The sequence below is a fragment of the Saprolegnia parasitica genome, assembly GCF_000151545.1.
Source record: "Saprolegnia parasitica CBS 223.65 unplaced genomic scaffold supercont2.101, whole genome shotgun sequence".
Taxonomy (NCBI): domain Eukaryota; phylum Oomycota; class Saprolegniomycetes; order Saprolegniales; family Saprolegniaceae; genus Saprolegnia; species Saprolegnia parasitica.
The window spans coordinates 96,096-106,533 of NW_012156495.1; the positions used below are offsets into that span (position 1 = coordinate 96,096).

The 10,438-nt window shown below is 59.1% G+C and overlaps 6 protein-coding genes across 6 annotated transcripts; 4 read left to right on the forward strand and 2 right to left on the reverse strand.

The window, feature by feature from the left end:
* Positions 1-465: 465 nt before the first annotated feature.
* On the forward strand, positions 466-1,723 carry SPRG_13699 (hypothetical protein; the record flags this gene model as incomplete). The annotated part of the gene is made up of 1 exon (XM_012352551.1): positions 466-1,723. One exon carries the CDS (start codon positions 466-468, stop codon positions 1,702-1,704), a length of 1,239 nt encoding a protein of 412 aa, XP_012207941.1. The 3' UTR covers positions 1,705-1,723.
* On the reverse strand, positions 1,711-5,879 carry SPRG_13700 (hypothetical protein). The gene is made up of 17 exons (XM_012352552.1): positions 5,258-5,879; positions 4,781-5,209; positions 4,571-4,729; positions 4,425-4,519; positions 4,271-4,369; positions 4,125-4,226; positions 3,945-4,073; positions 3,813-3,897; positions 3,671-3,733; positions 3,525-3,623; positions 3,394-3,471; positions 3,056-3,342; positions 2,749-3,000; positions 2,619-2,700; positions 2,201-2,562; positions 1,924-2,148; positions 1,711-1,880 (listed from the first exon to the last, which is right to left on the reverse strand). The coding sequence occupies exons 1-17, from the start codon at positions 5,873-5,875 to the stop codon at positions 1,754-1,756; spliced, it is 3,291 nt and encodes a 1,096-aa protein (XP_012207942.1). The 5' UTR covers positions 5,876-5,879; the 3' UTR covers positions 1,711-1,753.
* A 168-nt stretch (positions 5,880-6,047) lies between these two features.
* On the forward strand, positions 6,048-6,832 carry SPRG_13701 (hypothetical protein). The gene has a single exon (XM_012352553.1). The coding sequence runs from the start codon at positions 6,105-6,107 to the stop codon at positions 6,762-6,764; it is 660 nt and encodes a 219-aa protein (XP_012207943.1). The 5' UTR covers positions 6,048-6,104; the 3' UTR covers positions 6,765-6,832.
* A 513-nt stretch (positions 6,833-7,345) lies between these two features.
* Positions 7,346-8,125, forward strand: SPRG_13702 (hypothetical protein; the record flags this gene model as incomplete). The annotated part of the gene is made up of 2 exons (XM_012352554.1): positions 7,346-7,678; positions 8,108-8,125. The coding sequence occupies 2 exons, from the start codon at positions 7,346-7,348 to the stop codon at positions 8,123-8,125; spliced, it is 351 nt and encodes a 116-aa protein (XP_012207944.1).
* A 220-nt stretch (positions 8,126-8,345) lies between these two features.
* On the forward strand, positions 8,346-9,150 carry SPRG_13703 (hypothetical protein). The gene has a single exon (XM_012352555.1). It carries the CDS (start codon positions 8,374-8,376, stop codon positions 9,034-9,036), a length of 663 nt encoding a protein of 220 aa, XP_012207945.1. The 5' UTR covers positions 8,346-8,373; the 3' UTR covers positions 9,037-9,150.
* Positions 9,092-9,777, reverse strand: SPRG_13704 (hypothetical protein). Its single transcript, XM_012352556.1, has one exon. The coding sequence runs from the start codon at positions 9,772-9,774 to the stop codon at positions 9,124-9,126; it is 651 nt and encodes a 216-aa protein (XP_012207946.1). The 5' UTR covers positions 9,775-9,777; the 3' UTR covers positions 9,092-9,123.
* Between the last annotated feature and the right edge of the window lie 661 nt (positions 9,778-10,438).

Consider the following 10,438-nt stretch of genomic DNA (forward strand, 5'->3'; position numbering starts at 1 on the left):
GGCGGTTTATCGGCCGAATTTCGAAGCCATCCACAAAGCGAAGGTCGAAGCTTGGACTATTTATAGACAGGCGGTTGCTGATGGTCACCGACGCCATCGTTGATGGCAACGACGCAGCCACCGGTGATCGACGACGACGATCGTCGTCGATGGTTGTCGATGCCCGCCGGTGCCAGCTTCGGTGGCGTCGATGGGACTTGATTGAAATTTGCGCCAAAACACGTGGCAGCACCGGCTTGCATGGAAGGATCGGAGCACTTGGTCCCTGCTTCTTCTGCCGCGACCAGCTTCTTCGAGCTCTTCTTCGACGCTTTCGCGTGCCACGGAGCCATGGCGTCCAACGATGACGAGCACGACCAAGGCCAAGGCGCGTGGGAAACGGCGGTCGGTGCGCTTGGCCGATTGTCGACCGGCTCGACTGCATTCGGGAAGGCACTAGCCATTCTGCATTAGCGACCGAGACGCATGCTGCACAGGTCGTTGTGGATTGCCGCCTCGATCGTTGGCTACATGGCGTACATGAGCATCCAGCCGACGCTTCCGGCGTACGAAGGTTGGGATGCCACGACCTTGGCGCGGCTCCAGACAGCGCGCCAGCCCGTGCGGCTCGTCGGGTCGCCCACAAGTACGCGCTGGAACACATCGCACTGGACGCTCGCGCACGTCGTGTCGCGGCTTCCCGCGTCCGTGCAGATGCAATACGCGCCGTCGGGCGTCTTTCGCCACTACGATCCGAATTTGGAGCTCGCGCAGCGCTTTCCGCCCACATCCCAGACACAGACCCATGCGCGGCAGGACGTTCTGGCTCTTCTTGACGGCGCCGATGGCAGCTACTACCTCAACGACGAGCTGCACCGTCTTGCGCCCGACTTGGTGCGGGACGTGCCACTGGCTGGCCTCGTCGCGCCGGACGCAGCCTCCTCGGTCATGGTCAAGCTCTGGCTCGGCGGGCCGCGCGTCGTCGCAAACTTGCACTACGACGCCACCCACAACCTCTTCCACCAGGTCGTCGGCTACAAGCGCTTTCTCCTCTTCCCACCCAGCGCCCACGCGTCCTTGTACCTCTTTTCGCGCCTCCACCCGAACCACCGGCAGTCGCAGCTCGATTTAACGCTGCCACGTCACAAGCTACGCGCAGCCTTTCCCGCCTTTGCTGACGTGGAAGAGACGATGCTTGACGTCGCACTCGCACCCGGCGAGACGCTCTACTTGCCGCCGTTCTGGTTCCATTGCGTGGTCACAACGACGCCGTCGGTCTCGGTCAACGTCTGGACGGACGCCGACGAAGTCCGATTCCTCGCCATCGCCTTGGCCAACCCCGTGCCATACCTAGCCGACCTCGAGGCGTCCGGCCATGTGCACGATCTCAACTCGCACCTCGGCCACCTCCAGCTCTTTGTACGCCTCGTCCTGTCGCGTTCCGTGCTGCGTACCAGTGCAGCACTGCAGCAGTTGGTCGCCAACCAAGACCTGTACTTGCCGCGCGTGCACGTCACCTGCGGTGTCCTCACTGCACCGACGACGACCGAGACGATGCTGCAACCGTACGTCGATGCGCTTGTGGCCGCGTCGTTCGACCACATGGTCGACGTGAGTGCCAAGACGCTGGTCGCGCTGAGCTACGTGGAGGCGCTCGTCGCCCAGTTTATGGCGCCAACGGTCGTCGGTAGCTTCTTGATCCAGTGCATTGTTGCCCCAGAATGATACGGAGCTTCAAGGTGTCTGCAATGGTTTAAAGACATGTAGTTGTCTCCTATGCCCCGTGGTTGCGCGCGTCGAGTTTCGCGATGAATTCGAGGTGCGGGTGGGCCCGCGACGCTTGGTTGGTGTACCATCCGACCGGCAGCGGACTCTGGTCACGCTCAAGAAGCACCGCGTCCCTACACAGAACATGAGACGAGTGAAAGTGGCGCGATTTTGTACCCCGTCACGGAGATCATGTTGTAGACTTGGTTGCGGTAGAGCTGGCTCGACTCGATCGGCACGAGGCGGAAGCTCAGCATCGCATTGCCACCGAGCGCACGGACATGCGCACGGACAACAGCGATGGCTTCGCTGAGGAAGAGGTGGAAGAAGGCGCCGAGGCCACCAAGCTCGCGGACGGTCCAGCTCTCCTTGATAAAGTGCAGCGTGATGCGTCCGAGATAGCTACACCGGTGTTGGATAGGCCACGATAGGAAGAAAGCAGATCGAGTCTTACCGGAGGATCTTGGAACCGGGCACATACGAAAGCGGCGTGAGCTCAATCCACTCGCGCGCACTCGAGCTCTGGTGGAACGGGTTGGGATGCGCATTCGAGAGCGGGCTCATTGGACGGCCTGTCGGCGACCCGACCGAGATGAACGACGACGATGGGCGGTGCTGCTGGATCTGAAGACGCAGCGCCCGGCGCGCCGTCTCGTCCGATTCGTTCTCGTCGTCGTTGTTGCCGTCGCTGGCCGCATGGAACGCATCTTCGTCGTCCTCGGGCACGGGAAAGTTGAGGCTCTGGATGACCACGTCGTCGTCACACGAGTTTTCATGCCCATCGAGCATCGCCATGCCCATGAGAACGACCTCAATCTACGGCCACCGGAAAAAAAATGAGTCGATGGACGCAGGCGTAGAAACGTGCGTACAATGTTCTCGCCTGCGAGGGCGACGCGGGTCTTGAGGCCGCAGACGACGCACGGCGCAAACGCTCGGAGCTTGAAGAGGATGCTACACCATACATGTGCTGAGACAGCGCAAGGCAGCAAGGACGCCGACCTCGCAAAGAGGTTTTTAAACACTTGGGAAAAAAGCACGTTGAGGCGCGTGTCCCGCATGTGCTCCTCGTCCCACTCGACGCGCTTCATGGAGAGGAAGAGGTGGATGTTGCGCCCGGGCGACGACGCGCCGGGAAGCCGGTCCGTGTTGTAGATCGAGACGCCTTCGGGCAGCGGCTGCTCGAGCAAGACCGACATCAAGTCTTCGTCCGTCTCGTCATCAATCTCAAGGACGAACGGGTGCTTGGTATCGCTACAACCGAGCATAATGCTTCGAGACGATTGCAACAGCGGAATGCGAGACGTACCTAAAGCCGTCCGGGTTAAAGTCTTCCTCCGAGTCGGACGACGACGACGACGACGACGACTTGTTGTCCTTGTCGTCGTCGAGGCCGTTGCTCTCGTCGAGGCTCACGTTGCTCGACTGCGGCGTCTTGCGCAGGACCGACGGGTCGGCCTCCGAGTCGCCGCGCGAAAGACGCATGGCGCGGCCCTTGCGCGATCGACGCTTGACCGGCGCGTCGTCTTCAAAGAGCGGGCGCTGCTTCCACGTCGCAAACTCGGGGGCGATCGTGCCCACTGCATCCTTCTTCATCTAATCGAACGCAATTTCTCTCATTCCCCGATCCCTACAAGAAGCTCGTACGGCGGCGCGGTTTTGGTTGCTGAGGCGCTCAATCTGCGACTGCAGCTGCACAAGGCGGCGGTCTTCGTCGTCTTTGACCTACAAAAACCACAAAAAACGTGGGTTGAATGTCATCGTCGTCGTGTATGTACGTCAATGTTGCGCGTAATGCGCAGCACTTGCGGCAGCGGCAGCGCCGGGAGGTACATGCCCGTGCCCGTGATGATGCCAATGACAAACGAGCCGCTAATCTATCCCGCAGAGCAATAATCATCGCGACGCCGACGAATGTCCATACCTGCACTTGGGACTCGAAGCCAAAGAGCGAGTTGACGCCAAGCACACGCATCTTGGCCATGAGCTAGACAGCAACATGGTTTAAATTGTTGAAAATGCAAAAATGCAAATAATGCAAAAAATGCAAAAAATGCAAAGCACACCTGGCGATGGAGCTCGTACTCGAGGAACGGAAGCGCTTCCGAGACGATCGTTGCGTTCACGTCGCCCGCGCCGCGACGACGCTGCCTACCACATGTGTTCTTAGGCGTATACGATGGAAAGGAGGGCTGTACCGGCAGACACGGGCTTGGATAAACGCACCGGACCCGGTGAGCGCCATGCCACTGGGCGGCTCGGTGGACGAAAAGAGCATTTCGGGGACCCACTTGCGACCGCAGATGCCGCAGCGCACCATGCGCATGCTAGAATCCGATTGATCCATACAGGACAGCGCTGGCAGCACGGACACATACTTGGAGAAGGGCGCGAGCGAGCGCGAGTACGGAATGTGGCACACAAAGCACGGCGAGTCTTGGATCGACGGTGCGTTGCCACGGCGGCGCGGGGCCGGCGTCCTACCACACGCGTCATTCATATGGCAGAGGAAGAGGGATCGGACGGGCGAAGGGACGGCGACTGGTCGCTGAGCTCGTCTGTCGATGCCTTGAGGAGCCCACGGTGACGCTTCGGACCGTACTTGACCACCGCGGCGGTGCCGCTAGCGTTTGAAAAGGAATAAAATGAAGTCGATGCGACAAAAGATGGAGTAGTACGTGGCCGAAAGAACGCAAACGTCGTCATGGATCGTGCACGACTCGATGTACCCGACGACGTGCGAGCACTGCAGCGACTGCGCGTGCGACCGGACCTACAACACAAGCTTTCGTCACGGCGCTCGTTGCATTGAAGAGAAAAGGACCTCTTCCCGGAGCTCCATCCACCACGAGTCCCGTGTCTCTTGGTCCACGAGCTTGGTGGCCATGCGACCGAGAAACTTGACGGATCGCGCCGTGACGATCCCGCCAAAGCGCAAGCGAGCGTCGGGCGTAAACGACTTGATCGTCCAGAGTTGGACCTCCTACTCGCATGATATGGCTCTCATCCAAGTGTGCTCAAGTAGGAGGCGTACGTCGTGCGCGCCGAGCTCAAAGTTGTCCTTCTTCGTCTTCCAAAACGCTTTGCGTAGGCTAATGGTCGGTAGACGCGGCGACGAGGACGCAGGTTCGATGGCCGCGAGTGACGGCGACGCCGCCGGGCCCGATGTCGACTCGAGGCTTGGCGTTTGCGCGTCGTCGTTGTTGAGCGATCGCTTTCCATAGAGACCCGAGAGGAGCACATCGACGTCGTGCTCGATCGTGCCCAAGCCAAGACTCGACTGCGACGACGTGGCGACGACGGTCGGTCCGTCCGGCGGCGGCGGCGGGTTCTTCTCGGTCGGCAAGATGAAGCACGCCGTGCCGCACGCGCGCGCGACCATGCCACTGTCGCCTTCGACGTCAAAGAACTGGCGGTAGCCGAGGACAGCGTTGCCGCCGAGCTCCATGGCCTTCTTCCCGACCTACGCAATCGCTTGCATGAGCAGAGAAGCCTCGTCTAGATAGCGTACCATGGTCGAGACTTGGGACGAGAGCTTGTAGAGCAGCATTTGCCGGTACTCGTTGCTCTTGCGTGACGTGCGAAAGCTGTCGCTCCACGAGTACTCGGGGTCGGCGTGCACGACGAGCTCCTCGACAAAGCCGAGCGTCTTGTGCATCGTAAAGATATCCGGGTCGAGCGTCGAGAGTGAGAAGAACTGGACGCCCGCGCTGCTCTCGCGGAACGGGTTGATGTCGCCAAAGTAGTGGAGGCGGATCACGAGGCTCAGCTCACCGCGCACGCCGAGAAGCGTGTCGTAGATCGGGTACCAGCCTTGCACGGAGCAGCCGTCCTTCATGAGGATGCAGTTGAGGTCCACGTACACGGCGCCGATCGTCGCATCCGTCGTGTACACGTCGTGGTCCATGACCTTGAACATGATGGGCTGGCTCTGGAGGACCGCATCGTCGGCCACGTCGAAGCGGAACTCCTCGTCCCAGCGGGGCGTCAGCGACTTGCGCGAGACGCTCGACCGGGCCTCGAACGACGCGAAGGTGATGTCCACATACGCGTCGGCGACCTTGGTCGCGCGGTCGGCCACCGGGAGCCCCCGGGCCTCGACGAGCCGGATCTTGATCGTGCAGGGCATGACCGAAAAAATATGGTGCTCTTCTACCGAGAGATATGGACCAAATTGTGTTCTACTAACGAGGGACCTGGTGGTGAAGCAGGATCGCGCATGGTGGGTTTTGATTGGTCGTGCCAACCGTCGCCACGTGGCACGGCCATCGGGCGTGTATCATGTGGGGGGTAAAGATGAAGCCAGTGAAATCGACGACCCTTTGCCATTTCGTCAGTTGCTGGAAAGACCAAGTGCCATGAACAAGGAAGACCACCCCAAGGACCGCGACGACCTCACGCTCTGCGAGTGCATGCAGGTCGTCAAGCCGTGGCGTGCGACGTCCGACGATGACGTCCTGACCAAGTGGCAACAGGTCGCCAAGATCATGACTGACTACGCTGCGTACCCCGTCAAGATGACCGCGACGGCATGCGAAGCTCGCTGGGAGAAGCTTCGAACGCACAGCAACGACCCATCGTTTGGCAATGACGTCTCCCCAGAGCTCCAGGCCATCGTGCGGGACCTTGTCCGGCAAATGGAAACGAAACGTGGCCCAAGCAACCAACCAAACGCGAAATTGGTCCTCGGTGGTGCTGCGGTCGCTGGCGCGGTCGCTGCTCCGGTGGCGACTACGGCTGTCGTGGCGGGCCTCGGGTTCACATCGGGCGGTATTGCTGCGGGCAGCACTGCTGCCGGCATGATGTCGGCGGCAGCTGTGGCCAACGGCGGCAGTGTCGCGGCGGGCTCGACCGTCGCCGTGCTTCAGTCGGTTGGTGCCGCGGGTCTCGGAGTCGCCGGCGGCGCTGCGGTGGCTGTAGCTGGTGCTGCACTCGCGGTGCCGTTCGCTGGGGCGTTTCTCTGGTACCGTAACTCTCGCAACAACAACGACGACGACACGGATGGTTCGAGCAAGTAGCTCCACTTAGTGCCCCCTCTAAACAACGAGTACAGCAAAACCTTTTGCCGCGGCTCGCTACAGCCAACATGTTGGAAGACCCACCTTGGGGCTGTCGCCACACTCATGACTCGTACAGTCGGTAAAATGTAGAGTGATATGTATAGCTTTTAGCTGTCTCGTAGTAAGTGCAGTATGCAATTTTAACACAACACATGTAGACACGGTTATTGCATCCGTACTAGTTTCATGAGACCCCACGTCTTGAGCCATTGAGCGCATTGGTGAGATGGAGCGCCACTGGCGAATGACCGACCGATTCTAATGACCGACCGATGTCGATTTTTGGCCAATGAACCCGCTGTAAATGGGAGTAGCGGTCATTCATTGGCTGCAATAATAATCATGATTGTATTAATAAAGAAGCCACCAAAATAATAAGCCTGCAGTGCTTTTGATCAGCAATAATATTACTGAACAGTAGAATAATAATTTCCCGCTTGAAGTTGCGGGCTCGAGCAGGAGGAGGCTGGGGCGCGAGCCTTTGGCAAATGACTGCGAGAGCTGACCGAGTGAGATCGCCAGCCTCATAGTAGCTCAACATGCTTCACGCACTCGAAGACATCATTGCCGCGGTTGACCGCCACCTTGTCGGCAAAGAGAAGATTGCCGCAATTGAGCGCAGCTCACCCATGGGCCTCACCCAGCTCAAGCGCTACATCAAGATGAAGAAGGAAACGGGCGCCATCGTTGTTGGCAAGGTCGGCGCCCGGAAGAAGTACGTGGCGGGACGTGCACCGAAGAAAACGGCGGCTGAAAACGGCTTCGAGACGTGCGGCGCCTGGCCGCTGTCTCTCGTGGCCATGGACAAACACGTGGAGAAGCAGAAGGTCAACGGCGTGCGGTCGACCCTCGACATCGAGGCATGGATCAAGGTACAAGACTTCAGCCGCACTGAGGTATTGGTTCTACCTCCGAAGCCTTCGGCACCGAAGGTGCGTGAGCGCAAGCGCGTCCGCATCTCGACATGGCACACGTGCGAAGAGCTACACGCTGCCGCCGCGCGGCCACGGAAGAAAAAAAGTTGGTCACGAGTTACTGTGTCTAACAAATAGAACGTACACGACAATCGAAACAGCTAATTCTGACGCTTTCGCCATGCGTCGACATTTAAATTCCCCACAAATCAAGAATCACGCGACAGCGCGAAGGCCAGAGCTCTAAAATACAGAGCGGGCCTTCTTCTTCGTCGTGATGCCCTCAGATGTCCAATACTGTAGCTGCATTGGTTGCCGAAAAATATCATTTTAAGTGAGGCGCCATTTTCGACAAAAAATCGGTCGGTCAATCGCCACTGTACCTAGTTGCACTGCTCCTCTTAAGGAACACTTGTGCTACCAATGTTACTTTCTGAAGCTTTGTCGCCTGCTTCGTCCCTTCACTATCGACGCGTCGCTTCCATACTGAGCTGGGAAATGACAAAGCTGCTCTGAGTCGAAGTATCTCTGTCGGCCGATAGTCAACTCATTTTTATCAAGTCTGCTCCTGAGGATTCAGTCATTTTTATCAAGTGTGGGGAGAAATGCAGAGCAAGCATTTTTCGATTTGACATTTGACCAACAGACCAACCATGAGCAAGTACTGCGACGATCTCCAACTCTGTGAGAGCATGAAGAATGCCAAGCCGTGGCGTGCGACATCCGTCAACGATACCATGGCCAAGTGGGCCGACGTCGCAGTGAGCTTGATCAAGCTCGCGGCGTGGCCCGCGACGACTGACGCGGCGACGTGCAAGGCGCGCTGGGAGCAGCTGCAAGCGAGAAGCAGCGACCCTCTGTTCGGCGACAGTGTCTCTCCAGAGCTCCAGTCCATCGTGCAGGAGCTTCTCCAGGAAATCGAAAAGGATGCTATCGCAAACAACCAACCGAACGCGAAATTGGTCCTCGGTGGTGCCGCAGTCGCTGGCGCGGTCGCTGCTCCGGTGGCGACCACGGCTGTCGTGGCGGGCCTCGGGTTCACCTCGGGCGGTATTGTCGCGGGCAGCACTGCTGCCGGCATGATGTCGGCGGCAGCTGTGGCCAACGGTGGCGGTGTAGCAGCGGGCTCGACCGTCGCCGTGCTTCAGTCGATTGGTGCAGCGGGTCTCGGAGTCGGTGGCGGCATTGCGGTGGCTGCTATTGGTGTTGCGATCGCGGTGCCGATCGCCGGTGCGTTCCTTTGGTTCCGCAAGCGGCGCAACAACAACAACAACGACAACAACAACGACGACAACGACGACGGTTCAAACAAGTAGGTGCCCACGCACAGTGTGCGCTTCAAACGACGAGCGTCTTTTCTGCAGCCAAGACAGCAGGAAACGTCGTGCTTGCATTCATAATCGTTACATGAGACCCCACGCCTTGAGCGCAATGATGAGGTGGAGCGCCTCGAGTGTGTTGCCAGCGAGCGTTGCAATGTAAAAGCCGATTGCGTGGCCACCAAAGCCCCATGTGTAGCCCACTTGGTGGAGGACGCGACCGAGGCCGTACGTTGCGATCGTCACAAATACCTCGTACGGGAAGATGCGCGCACCGAGAAAGATGGACGCGAGGACGGCGCCGTTGTTCTCGATCATGTGGTGCAGCGACCGGTTCGCGCGGTTGTAGGCGCCAACCGCGCCGTCTTCGATAAGTCCAACCAGGTTCTCGGGCGCGTCCTTCCCGACCGCCTTGTAGTAGAACGGGTTCACGCGCAGGTTGCCCGAGAAGGGCAAGACAATGCGACCCTTGTGCGCCATCGGGTAGCCGTTGACAAACGCGACGAGCCGGCCAAAGACGACGACGGCCGCGCAGGCCCAGTGCAAGTCCGTCGCGACGAGCGCCGCAATGCGCGTCTCATACGCAGCGAGAGCGCCTCGACTGTAGACGCCGTAGTACGCAATGCAAAAGCCCAGAAGCGCAGGCACGACGACCAAGATGGCGGTCACAAAGAGCTGCGGCTTGGCCACGCGCATGACGGGCAGCCCGTTCGGGCCCAGCGGTCGACCACTCATGTGCCAAATGTGGAATGTTGCGATCTTTCAGCAGCGTTCGCAGTGCCCCGGGGTACAAATCTGACGAGGCCATACCGTACGCACCAACCAGCGTACTAGAGTACCGGGTATACAGCACTGGAGCGGGTTTCTACACCGACGCGATAGAACACGCAACATACTACTAGTACAGTAGTATGGTGAATGGCACCAACCCACAAGGTACTAGTACACGTACCCCGGGCTACGCAGTGATCCTGATTTACGAAGACAGGCGGATGTGCTCAGATTGGTAGTGGTACGATCGTCAGGCCGAACGTCCGACACAGAACCAATGAATGAAACTGTGCTGGCTACACCTGAATGGGAGAGCTGAATGGGAGGGGTTAGGCGAACCAGCGTCGTCAGCTGACGTCGTTGGCGCAAAGCAAACTTTAAGTTGATGCAAGCAACGTCAAGTGATTCGTCTGCATACACTACAACTACATGTCCATCACCATGGCGCCTAGAGGAGCTTCTGGCCCTTCAAGAAGACGAGCGCGAGGAGGCCTTCGAGCGTCACTTGCGCAACGAGGCTCAGGCCAAAGCCGGCGCCGTGGCCGCCGTAGCCCGTCGTGTAGCCCACCTGGTGCATGATGCGGCCGAGGCCAAAGACGCACACGCACACGAAGACAGGGAACGCAAA